This window comes from Lissotriton vulgaris, chromosome 2_1 (assembly GCF_964263255.1).
Source record: "Lissotriton vulgaris chromosome 2_1, aLisVul1.2, whole genome shotgun sequence".
NCBI classification, from domain to species: Eukaryota; Metazoa; Chordata; class Amphibia; order Caudata; family Salamandridae; genus Lissotriton; species Lissotriton vulgaris.
In genome coordinates this window covers 1,220,002,365-1,220,015,870 of record NC_141687.1, presented here as the reverse complement: position 1 = coordinate 1,220,015,870, position 13,506 = coordinate 1,220,002,365, and the positions used below count along the sequence as shown (strand labels likewise).

At 45.0% G+C, this 13,506-nt stretch overlaps 1 protein-coding gene across 2 annotated transcripts in view; it reads left to right on the top strand.

The window, feature by feature from the left end:
• Window positions 1-13,506, top strand: part of IGSF9B (immunoglobulin superfamily member 9B) — a 1,223,958-nt gene that overhangs the window by 311,667 nt on the left and 898,785 nt on the right. For both annotated transcript variants that reach the window (XM_086956939.1, XM_086956938.1), the window contains exon 3: window positions 13,112-13,258. In XM_086956939.1, coding sequence (XP_086813065.1) covers window positions 13,112-13,258 — 147 coding nt within the window. The remainder of the gene's footprint in view (window positions 1-13,111; window positions 13,259-13,506) is intronic.

The following is a 13,506-nucleotide window of genomic DNA, read 5'->3' as shown; positions in this document are numbered from 1 at the left end:
AAAATGAATTATCCAAATGCCAAATGTGAATGAGTGTAAGGTTCCTCGATATAGGATATAATGAGGTCACCATCAAGGCAGCAAGAGAAATGGCCAATGAGAAAAAGCGTGAGGAACGTTTATTCTCTAAAATAAGTATTAAGAATGAGAGAGTGGAACTCCAGATGCGCTTCCTGACCACCTACACCCGTCAGAACAGGACATTTCGAGATTTGCTAAATAAAAACTGGCATATTCTGAAAGCAGACCCAGTCATAGGGCAAGATATTCCACATTTTACCCCATTGACGTTCCGCCGAGCACCTTCACTGAAAGATGCTGTGGTGAAATAGAGTCCTGAAAATGATAAGATTCATGGTTGGTTGAACCATCCCCTGGGTTCAAAAGATGCAGCAAGTGTCGAGCTTGCAGCATTGGAAAAAAACGATCAAATGCTCCACTCCCTTCAACAATAGAGAGGTCAAGATTCGAAGTTCCTATAACTGCAAGACTGATTTCTCAATATATGTTCTGACGTGCACCTGTGGCCTTCAGTACGTGGGAAGTACCAGGCTTCAGGTGCACAAGAGGATTCTTCAGCACATGAGGGCTATTTCAAATACGGATAGGTCGTATTCGATAGCCCGGCATTGCGAAACAACTCGTAGCAGAGAACCCACCCAAATCACGTATTTTGTGATAGATACAATTCCACGTAACAAAAGAGGCTGGGACAGGGTGAGATCATTATTAGGGCTCCCGGTTTTCCGTTTAAACGGATTTTTACAAATAAATACAGATGGAAAACAATTTTTCCTTTGTCTGTATTTATATATAAAAACGGCAAAATACTAGTAAATTTTGCCTGGTGGCCGTGCTTCAGCCTAGAGTTGCCACGCGCACGGTCCTTTTGTTGCTGTCCCAGCCCTTGCTTTGAATTCGGAATGTATTTGTGGTCTCAGGGGACAGATTAATGGCGTGCAACGCCCATCAGCTCAAAGAGCTTCAGACACCCCCGCCGCCCCCCCCCCTAGTGTGTGTCAGCCCGGCACAGACAACTTCACTGGCACACACACAGCGGCACCCGAGTACCTCACAGGTCTTTAAAAGCCCATTTATATGCTAATGAGGCTTTGTTGCGTGTTCTCACCCCTTCTTAGTATCCCTGCAGCTCCGCTCTGCATTCTGCTTGGAGAATCAGCCCCTCCACCCCCCCCCCCGATATGTTTCGTTGCCCCCACCCGAAATTTGGCTCTAGTTGCGCCTTGTGGTTGTGGTGTCAGGTAGTATGTGTCCCGTGCTGCTTAGATTTGAAAGCTAGCACAGAGCTTCTCGGCAGGACGCAGCGCTGTACTATCATTCCTTCTCAGTAGCAGACGCCTCATTGTAGAAGAAAAGTACTCCGAGGATCAGATGCGTTTTCTTCAGAGAGCAATACCGAGTCACTATCATGGCATGCTTGTATTTTATGTTTACTTCAGTACTGGCTGAACTGACAACAGGAGAGGTGATGATCCTTGACTACCCGGAAGTCCAAAAGCATAAATGAAAAAGATGAAGCTAAAGGAGCTTGAAAGCCGGCAGCAGCAAGTGGGTTTGAGCTGACAAATATTGACCTGGTTCAGTTGGATGTATGCTGTTTACCGACTGATAAAATGTTAAATGTGGTTGATACAGACTCAGAGTCACTATCACAGCTAAGTGAAACTGAAAAGGATTAAATAGACGAACTTGCAGAACTGCTTGATACGAAACTAGTTAATGAGATAAAAAAAAGCATGTTCTCATACTGGAAAGCACAACGTTTTGAAGCAAGTGCATAGGCATGAGATTGCTCCCCAAAATAAATGACGTAAAACAAAAACGTAAAATTGAAAAAGTTGGAAAGAGAACAAAGTGGTTACATTGAGATAAATATCGATGTGCTAACTAAGGTGCTAAACATTGCATACATTTTTTATTTTGACTAGGAAGCCATCAAGCATACTAGTAATTGAGGCTTAATTTTATTGGAGTGATTTAACCAGGCAAAGTAATCATGACCCTAGTCTTGTAAAGTTGTATTTATTTTACCCCTATGGGACGTGAGGGACAGAATCATAGTTTGAGTTTTGTAAAAAATTGATAAAATCCTCAAAATATTTCTATCAATGGATTGTCCTTTTTGCAAACTAAATCTTTGTGCATTGTCTGTGATTGGTATATTTCACCAGGTCACTACTCATGTATAACAATACTCTATTTGTAGATACATTTTTGCTGGCAATATCAATGTTCTGAGTCTGCAACAGCTAGTCCTAGATCCAACTCTTTGTAGCTGGACACACACTTAACCCCATGTCTGCCTATGGCCTGGTGGTTTGTGGTGTCCATTTTGCATTGTGATCGGTGTGTGTTGAGTTTGTTTCCATTGAGTTTGTTGTCAACTCATCTCTTGTGTCCGTGTACAAGCAGTTGTACATGTGTTTTTGGGGACTGAAATAAATGTGGAAAAATACTAGCTGTAGCGTCGTCTTTTGCTTGTCGCAAAAATAAATGCAGATAAATACAGAAAAAATGCCCCAAAAATAAATATGGATAAATACAGACGGAAATGGCAAAAAAATAAATACCATAAAACCGGGAGCCCTAATCATTATGCACCCTGGAGACACGCTACATTCTTCTTCTTGACAGTGAGACACCAAACGGTCTTAATCATGATGAAGAATTTCATTTGTGCCTGTGATATGTTTTGACTATTAACAGAAATGTACAATCAAGGTAAATCAATCAATCAATCAATCTATTTGTAGAGCGCGCTATTTACCCGTGAGGGTCTCAAGGCGCTGAGGGAGGGAGAGGGGAAGCTTCGCTACTGTTCGAAGAGCCAGGTCTTGAGGAGTCTTCTGAAGGCGATTAGGTCTTCGGTCTGCCGTAGGTCGGTAGGAAGGGTGTTCCAGGCCGTGGCGGCGAGGTAGGAGAAGGATCTGCCACCTGAGGTTGTTCGTTGGATGCGGGGGACGGCAGCGAGGGCGAGGCTGGCAGAGCGGAGCTGGCGGGTCGGGATGTGGAAGCTGAGTCTGCTGTTCAGGTAGGCTGGTCCGGCGTTGTGGAGTGCTTTGTGTGCGTGGGTAAGGAGTCTGAAGGTGATCCTCTTGTCGACGGGGAGCCAGTGTAGGTTTCTCAGGTGGTGGGTGATGTGGCTGCAGCGGGGGACGTTGATGATCAGTCGGGCGGAGGCATTTTGGATGAGCTGTAGTCGTTGTAGGTGTTTGGCTGGGATTCCGGCGTAGAGTGCGTTGCCGTAGTCCAGCCTGCTGCTGACGAGGACCTGTGTCACCGTTCTTCTTGTTTCGGTCGGGATCCACTTGTAGATCGTGCAGAACATGTGGAGGGTGTTGTAGCAGGAGGAGGAGATGGCGTTGACCTGTTTGGACATGGAGAGGGAGGAGCCGAGTATGAATCCAAGATTGCGTGAGTGGTCGGTGGGTGTTGGTGCTGTCCCCAGAGTGGTTGGCCAGCAGGAATCGTCCCAGGCTGAGGGGTTGGGTCCGAGGATGAGGACCTCCGTCTTGTCCGAGTTCAGTTTCAGAAGGCTGCTCCTCATCCAGTCGGCGATGGCCTTCATTCCGTCGTGGATGTTGGTTTTGGCGGTGTGTGGGTCCTTGGTGAGGGAGAGGATGAGCTGAGTGCCGTCGGCGTAGGAGATGATGTTGAGGGTGTGGTGGCGGGCGACTTGTGCGAGGGGGGCCATGTAGATGTTGAACAGAGTCGGACTGAGGGAGGAGCCCTGGGGGACGCTGCAGATGATGTTGGTGGCTTCGGATCGGAAAGGTGGGAGGTGGACGCTCTGGGATCTGTCTGAGAGGAAGGATGTGGTCCAGTCGAGGGCCATCTCTTGGTTACCTGCTTGTTTTTAGGCGTGTTTTAGAGTGCGATGGCAGACCGTGTCGAAGGCGGCCGAGAGGTCCAGGAGGATGAGGGCAGATGTCTAATTGGCGCCTGATGTCGTCTGTGGCGGCGATGAGGGCTGTCTCGGTGCTGTGGTTTTGTCTGAAACCGGATTGGGACGGGTCCAGGATGTTGTTGTCTTCGAGGTGGCGGGTCAGTTGCATGTTGACGATTTTCTCGATGACCTTCGCCGGGAACGGGAGCAGGGAGATGGGCCGGAAGTTCTTGAGGTCCTTGGGGTCCGCCTTGGGCTGTTTGAGGAGGGCGTTGATTTCGGTGTGCTTCCAGCTTTCCAGGAATGTCGCTGTTTCGAAGGAGATGTTGATGATCTTCCGTAGTTGGGGTGCGATGGCTGCGCCTGCCTTGTTGAATATGTGGTGTGGGCACGGGTCTGTCGGTGATCCTGAGTGGATGGAGTTCATGACCTTGCGTGTCTCGACGTCGCTGACGTTGGACCAGGAGGTCAGGCGGTTGGTGCTGTTGGTGTTCGGGAGAGGGGTGGAGTCTGGCGTGGTCGGATCGGTCGTGGTGTTGAAGCTTTCGTGAATGTCGGCGACCTTGCGGTGGAAGAAGATGGCCAGTGAGTCGCACAGTTCCTGTGAGGGCGGGATTTCGTTGGTGTTGACGCTGGGGTTGGAGAGTTCTTTTACGATGCGGAAGAGCTCTTTGCTGTTGTGTGCGCTGTTATCCAGGTGGTCTTTGAAGGAGGATCTCTTGGCTGATCTGATGAGGTGGTGGTGTCTGTGGGTGGCATCCTTGAGGGCAGCGTTGTTGCCCAGTGTGTGTTTGTGGAGTCATTTCTTCTCCAGTTTCCGGCGTGCGGGCTTGGAGGCCAGGAGCTCGTCAGTGAACCAGGCGACTCCCTTGCTGCCGTGGTTGTTGGAGGGTTTCTTCAGTGGGGCGAGGGTGTTGGCACAGTCGTTGATCCACTGTCTGAGGTTGCGGGCTGCGGCGTCTGGGTTGATGGGTTATGGGAGAGGGTGTGGATCAGCTGATCTTCGGTGACTTTGCTCCAGCAGCGGTGAGACATCTGTTGGGTGCGATGGTGCATGGTTGGTTTTTTGAAGGTGAAGTGAATGTAGCGGTGGTCGGTCCGTTTGTGTCCTTTGGAAAATTTACCAAGAGTTTTTCAACATGTATATATATATGTGTGTATATATATATGTGTGCTTATATATGTGTATATATATATATATATATATATATATATTTTTTTTTGTTCAAACGTGTCAGCAACCGTTTCCGAACTGAAGCATGGAAAGCACTCTGGTCTCCGATTTTCAAAAGTGTTTATTGCAGACCCCCTGCCCCCTCCAACAGACGCATTTCGCCTTAGGGCTTCGTCAGTGTTGGCGTGTGTAACAGACAAAGACCATTTTATGTCCACCGTTCCCACAAGTCCTCAATAGACAGTAAAAGCTGACTGTTTGTATATGTCCCACTGCAGTGGCCATCTCTAAACATGTTTACAAAAGAGCATTCCTTTGAATAAAATGGTCGCAAAAAATTGCAATTGCAAGTGTGGCTCACTGGTTAGAGGAGGCATACCCTGAAGCAGAGGTCAGACCCGGGACCAGGGTTCAATTCCCGACGTGGCAGGGTCTTGAGCCCAATTGTCCACGGACTCGATAATTCTCGCTTCGGTGCCCACTCTAATCATGGGTTCACACTCTGCAACTCTGGGCATTAAGCTTGCTTAATCTCCACAACGGCCCCCCCGCGGCGGGATGCCTGGCCTTCACCTTGGGGATGCCCAGTACGGGTTATCTCACAGGGAAAGGCCAGGACGGGTTCCCAATGCAAGCGCCAAGATGCCCAAGGGTAAGTCGAGCGCTATATAAGACCTCACAAAAAAAAAAAATAATAACTTTTTTCATTAATCAAATAGAAAATTCATAAAGTGGAGAGGGGAAAAAAGGGGGAAAATAGATCAATAAGATCCCTCTTTACCATGCAACAAATACAATACAATTTATTAATTCCGATAATTTTTAAGGGAGCATTTCCTTGTAGCATCTCCCACATAGTGTTGCTCGTAGGCAAAAGTTTACGTGCCTGTCCTGCCATACCTAGCAAAATCTAAGGAAATCATAGATCCCATCTCCACTGATAATAATGCCCTGCATGGGCTTGCTCAGCTGTAATCAAGCCCTGTATGGGCTGTCCTAAAGTTTTATGTCGTGTGTGAAAGAGAGAGCTGTGTTAAAAACAATATTTTCACATAAACAGTAACATTTGATAATAGGGGGAGAGAAATGCCTGGTGTGTCTGTTAGTTCTCGATTCGTGTGGTACCACACAAACAGAAGATTATCCCCTTCCCTATTACATTGTATCACCATGAATTAGTTTTTGTTCCTATATACGCCCATTTTATAGGTGAACCCATAGTTCTTCGTCATTATTGAGCCCTGTAGGCCATTAGCTCTGCAAATCTATGATATACTTTGACTCCAAAACCCGTAGAACTTTGACACGGTCGCCTCCTCTTTCTTTTCAATCCACCTGATCCAGGCAGAAGAAAGTGAGCAGGTCCCTGTCACTATTGTGGTGTATCTCAAAATGGCGTGCTACTAGATATGTTTTGTCCCGATTCGTTATAGCACGCATGTGACTAATACACGTTGTTTCGTGGGGTGAATTGTGCTTCCAATATACCTTTTGGAGCAAGGACATTCCAAATAATATACTGTAAAATCAGAGTTGCAGTTGAGAAATTTTGTAATTTCTCTTACAGGGCGTGGGTCATTTGGTCTTCCTCATACTTGAATCTCTTTTTGCTATGTTTGCAGGCCTTGCAACATAGTCATGGAGAGAAGCCTTTGACAGTTTTTGGCGTACTTGCTTTGGGTGGGCCTTCAAAGTGGCTGTGTACAAGGTGGTCATTTAATGATTGACAGCGTCTATACGTTCTAGATCGATGTGGTGGCAAGATTCTTCTCAGAGTGGCATCAGTTTGTAAAATGTGCCAATTTTTCTTAAACACCTGCACCAATTCCCCTGATCTCATATTAAAATCTGTTCCACTGTACTAACTGCATCCGCCAGTATTATTTTAGAATAGCCCTTTTCTTAAATCTAAAGGTAGCTTCATCCCTGGCTTTATGGAATTCTCCACCGCACGAGCAATTACGCTTCAGGCGGAGTAGTTCTCCAAACGGTATATTTCTTATTAGGCTCTTAGGGTGATGGCTTGCTGCATGCAGTACAGCGTTGACGCTGTCGGCTTTCTATAAAGTTTTGTTTGTAGAGTGTTTCCTGCCACATAGACCTCTAGGTCCAGATAGTTCACTGAAGTGTTGCTTATAGTGCTGGTGAATTTTAAGTTGAGCTCATTATCGTTTATAGCGTCGACATACTCCTCAGCGGAGACCCTGTCACCACACCAAACGACAAAGAGAACGTCAATGTACCTGGCCCAGATCATAATTTTGTCCAGCCACCTCTCGTTGGGCCTGCCCCAGGCCACGTGCTTCTCCCACCAGCCAACAAACAAGTTTGCGTAGCTGGGGGCGAAGCACGTGCCCATGGCCGGCCCACGTATTTGCCTGTATAGGGTCCCTGCAAATAAGATGATGTTGTTCTCAAGGCAGAATTCTGTCATTGTTAGAAGCATACAGTTGTGTTGGTGATATTTGAGTGGTTTACTGCTTAAAAAACAATTTCCAGCTGAGATGCCATCCTTATGACCTATACAAGTAAATAAATTGGCAACATCCAGGGTTATCAGAAGCATGTCAGACTCCCACGTGATGTCAATTATTCTAAGGAAGTCCTGGGTATCCCTCACATATGAAGATAGATCTTTAACAAAAGTTGCGAGGTAGGTATCTATGAACCTTGATGTATTTTCCAGGAGGCTACCTATTGAGGAGACTATCGGCCTCCCTGGAGGGTTCTTTGTGTCTTTATGTACCTTCGGAAGGTGATAAAAGGTGGGGATCACTGGTGTTTCACCACTTAAGTAATCAAATTCATTTTTGTTCAACATCCCTTCCTCCCTCCAACCTTCCAGCAAGCTCTGATACTTCAGGGTGCATTTTACATAGTCTGTCCTTGAAATTGTTTCATAACAGTCCTTATTCATTAGTTGTTTCATTGCTTCTTCTTTATACTTCGCTTTCTTAAAAACCATTATATTTCCACCATTGTCCGAAGGTTTTATTTCAATGTCCGGATCGGGCCTTAGGGACTTAATGGCTTCCCATTCCTTCCTAGTAATGTTGGAGTTTTTCATGTCCATTTCTGTTGTTTTTGTCGCTAATTTTTGTAGGTCTAATAGGACTGCATCATTGAAGACATCTACTGCATCGTGAGGGGTTTGCGGTAAAACTTTTGATTTCTTCTTCAGGTTACTCGGATCCCTTTGTTGTTGAATCCCCTCAGCTGTAATAGCTTCAATAGAATTTGGAATGTCCTCTATACCAGCCAATGTCTGTGCCGTCATGAGCGTCTCAAGGTCATTATCCATTAAGTCTAGTTGGTCATTTTGGTTATCTCTGTCTTGGTCTGTTGTTACTGTGTTTTCAGGATTCAAGGCGAATATTTTTTGAAGTTTCAACTTTCGAACGTATTTGAATAGATCTATACGTGTTTGGACTAGATCGAATTTGGCTGTAGGGCAAAATGTCAAACCTTTCTTGAGTACCCGTTCTTCGTCGGATGTAAGTTCCCTCTCAGAAAGTCAGAAAGGTTAATGGAAAAAAAATATATATATATATATCCGGGATCGGTCCCGTAGTCAGGTTGTGCGTTAGCCGGCGGTACCCAATGCCGGTCAAAATTTCAATTGTAATCCACAAGGTAAAATGCACACTCAGAAGATAGGATGCTGAAAATAAGTTTTAATCCATAAACCGCTATGTGTTTCGACCCACAAGAGGGTCTTGATCACACGATTTTTACAGTTCTACATGGACGTGCATAAGTAAAAAATAAACATAGAAGAGGCACAGATTCTCAACCCCATCTGACGTCACTTTTGGCGGACATATTGGAAAAGGTAACATACCTAATGTTTCAGAAGCAGTTTGTTACATGATCAAAGCAGTGATACAAACTTCAAAACAGTACCGTGATGACATGAAAAAGGTGTTCACAAATTTTCAAGCTCCTTGACAAATGGCTCTCTCTCTAGAGCCCTCCCTGTGCAATGGCCACTTTCTCTGAATCTGCAAGGTCTCCCAGCTTGGGGTCCACCTTATTAAGGGAGCGGCTACGCTCTGTGGACATGGTGCAGTTAGCATTGCCCAGAAAAATAATGGCTCTTTGTGCCCACCCTGAAAATGTCTCTGGGGAAATCATGGAGCCTGTTAGCTTGGCCTCTTCGGCCATGTCCAGTATCTAAGTGAGAGGACCCAGTGTCTAGGCGCTTGTCCTGGCATCCCCGCCAGGACCTACAACAAAATAGAAGGAGGCCCCCCAGCAAAACAGGATGTAGGCAGGAAAAAGAGGGGGAGAAGAACCACAACAATCAGAGCGACAACCCTGCCTATATGATTATGTTAGTCCCGCCAGGACCTATCAATTCCTTTTTTGGGATATTTTATGAATTTCCGTAGGAAGGTGGCCATACGTGTGTCAGTCTCCAGGGTGAGAGCCACTTTCCCCTCCAGGGAGGGTCGAGGGCACTCGGCCCAGATGCAATTACGGACCTCTTTTTCTAGCGGCCGGCGAATGCTCCCCACCATATAACTTGCGACTTTCTCGGCCGGGGCCCATTCGGAGGACCAAGGGTGAATTATGTTGTCGGGCCGAGCATGTCTTAGGTACCCTGGGAGATCTGAGAGGGGCGAGAGGGGAGCCATGGCCTGGATGGCCCCGGTTCTTTGTCAGTATCCTCTGTATCATTGGAAGGGGCCGAGTTAACAGGAGTCGGTAGACCCTCGTCTCCTACTGGTAAGGAAGGGTGGCTTGCCAGAAAAGCTTTTTTGAGCCTATCAAAGATGTCCAAGTCCGCCCCCATATAATGGGCGCGTTTAGTTGGAGGTGATGCTGTGTCCACCGAAGGGGGAACCCCTGGGGCCTCTGGGTGCGTGGGGGGGAGGCTTTGGGAGGGGGGTTCAGTTTTGCGAATGCCTAGGCAATCTGGCGGGACAGTCTCTCCTCCAAAGGGTTCATGGCCTCCGCCACTGCCCAGTAAATAGAGGCGTCCACAGCGACGTAAATAGTCATCGTGCCAACAGAGGTCAGCCAGAGGGTCTTCCATCCCTTGGGAGTCATCCTCGTAGTCCATAATGGGATTACACAAGGACTAGAGGGGTGCACACTCAAAACAAATTTTTTTGGTGGGGTCTGGGTGGCAATTAATGCAAGAGTCTTGCAACTTTAAAGGGGATCTCAGCCCTGGGACACCTTATTCTGGTGCACAAACAATATGAAGCCGTCCTGGGTTGGTGTCCCCTCAGACTACTGGGGGCCTAAAGATACTGAGACAATCAGGCTTAAGGAAGAGCAATACAGACTGCAGCTAATTTCTGTTTCTCACAGGCAGCAGAACGGTAGGTTGGGTGAGATCAGCCTTGTAAACTGCCTAAATAAAGATCCGATCGGCTTACTGACCCCACCGGGACGTCTCCCTCATGCCAGCAGCACGGAGACTCACAGCGCTCTGAGGGAATTCCTCTGTGAGGAATTCAAACGCACGTGCCACGGTCTTGTGTTGCCTCAAGCACCATCTAGTGGTGGGAGGTCCGCGACTTGAGCCGCACCATAACGCACCATAACGGGCCAGATTGATTATTAAGGCAAGGAAATGAAACCTTTAAAAATGTCATATGAAATCTCTAAAATTGTCATTGCAATAGAATAGGTTGGTCAAAAAAAAGAAAATAGAAAGTCTGAGACTAGTAGAATAACATTGGGCTTTGTGTTTTTTGTAAATTGTGCAAATGCAAGAATGAACAGAATATTCTGGTTTTAAGGTACTTTTTTACCCCTCTTTTTTAGATATTAACCGTGGCTGCTCCAGAAGAAGGCGCTGGTTCGCCGAAACGCGCGTAGAGATTAATTTAGCCACATTTTTCTCATTATATTGTTTGTGTATTTTATGTAAACCTCATTTGTTGAATTAATTGCTTCTTTTTAATGATGGTGTTATATATTCCTGATATATTAAGTTATATGTGTTAAATATAATTTGTGAATGTATATTTTTTCCCTATGTGTTTTTAAAGAATCTTTGTGAATAAAATTGTACCTCCCCTCTTTTTACAAAAACCTTTGTTTCAAGCTCAGTTCATTTCAACCAACTAATTTGCTGTGTTGCCTAGATTGATACATATCAATTGAGCAGCACGGAGACTCACAGCGCTCTGAGGGAATTCCTCTGTGAGGAATTCAAACGCACGTGCCACGGTCTTGTGTTGCCTCAAGCACCATCTAGTGGTGGGAGGTCCGCGACTTGAGCCGCACCATAACGGGCCGCGTAGCAGCTAAAACCGCTTCTGCAGCCCTGAGCTGCAATTAAAAATGAATACAAGCAGCGAAAGTGGACGTGGCAGCGTCACGTGACCAAATTAATGAGAAAAAACAAACAAGGGATGCACAGCAGACATGGCGGTGCCGCGTGACAAAATCAAGGCATAAATCAATGAATAAGACCATGAGTAACCACGAAATGCAGAGAAAACAAATCAATGCTAGTAGGTCAAGAATGCTTTATTCAACAAATTAATGTCATAAAAGAACACATTACATTCAAAACTATATTTCATTTATAAAAAGAAGCTTGTCATAGTATTACCTTGGTGGCCAGCTCATAAGAATCCAAACCAAAAAAAGAGACTTTGTGAACAGGATTCAATGTGCAAATAGGCAAGCAGTATTAAAATGCATAAATGCTTTGCTAAACATACAGTACATACATTATATAAAGTGCAGAGTGCAGTCAGATAAACTCGTATAATAAGGTGACACATATTCGTCCTCACGATTAGAGAATTTGAAATACGGAAGAGCAAAAATATATTAAAACATAAGACTACAAACACATCATTTTTTTAACATCCATATAGGGTACCAAGGCCAATCAATGCAAACACAGTATGTGAGGTACTTATGCTGCAGCGAAAAAAGAGGGTGAAGGGCCAGTGAAGAAGGACTATGTTGGGCCTATGGGCCTCCTAATCGGATGCCACAGTACGCTATCCTGATTGGTAGTTTTTTTTTTCCACTACAACTTTCCCAAGCGTTCATGGGAAACGTAGTTTTGTATTGTCCTGACATAGAATTGCGATCATGGGTCTCCACTGTCCAAGTACAGGCCTTGAGATTTTGGAATAAACTGTTGATATTAGCTCACCAAAAAATCATGACTGTAAAGATGAAATCCTCATAAGTGAGCTTAGCTGGATAAAGGAAACAGTTGATGGATATTGCAATTTTTTATCGAAGATTAATTATTTTAATATTGCCCTCCCCATACATAGCCTTTTCAAAAAGAGAAATGACAGAGTTAGGTGTGGGGGTCTCAAGAGATAAAGATTTGAGGTATTTAAGTTTAAACAATTCATCCGCCCATTTGTGGGAGTCACGTGCAAATAATTCTTTATCTACACATATGTATAATCTCTCCCGAAACAGTAAATGTGTAGTATGATATTACAATTTAGAGTAGGGTTACATCCTCGACATGCACACCCATCAGGTATAAATCACTTTAAGCATTTGGATGGGCTTTGTAGCTGTGGCTTGCTAAAGTATTGCACAAATATTCATATTGTAATACACTTATTTTAATTTTTGTTATTCTCGCGACATTAGCATTTAAACCCATTTAAAAAAAAGTATATATTGTATAAAATCAAGAACGTCTGATGTGAAATTTGTATTTTGAATGCACTATATGGGCATTACTTGAGCACTGGCAAGATATTTATTGGCTATAAATGATTTAAAATTCTGAAGTGTATGTATTTAAAAACATTTTATGATTTTTAATATTTAAGAGCCATTCGTCTTAATACCTTGGCTGCTAGAGGTATTCTCCCCCGGTGCTGCAGTCCCAGATTTACCATTGTTCATGACGAGCTCAGCTCGTCAGGAGCACAGCTCAACCGTGCCTCATGACGAGCTGAGCTCGTCATGAGCATCGAAGGGGTTAAATAAACAAACTTATTAATTTAAATTGAGCTGTGTTATTATCAATTGCTCTGTGTTCCATCAGCAATTCCTGCTTCATTCTCTATCTTTTTTTTCAGGTCGTGCCAGTTTGCATGACAAGGCTTCCTTACGTATTGAGCAGGTGCATTCAGAGGACCAAGGTTGGTACGAGTGTAAAGTGCTGATGCTGGATCAGCAGTATGACACCTTCCACAATGGCAGCTGGGTGCACCTGACCGTGAATGGTAAGTAGATTGCTCAACTTTTGATCTCAGTAATTGAACTCTCCAATAACGTTATTCCCGTGTCTAACCCTCGACACTCAAGTGTTAAGTACTTTTTTCCACTCTAACTATACTCATTTTTACTTTCCTAATCCTCCCACCCCATCCTCATTCTGTTCTCACCAACAATGCTTGCCAATATGGCTCTTACTTTCCTTACACTTTTGTCACCACTCTTACCCTCCTTACACTTATCTGACGGCCTTCTT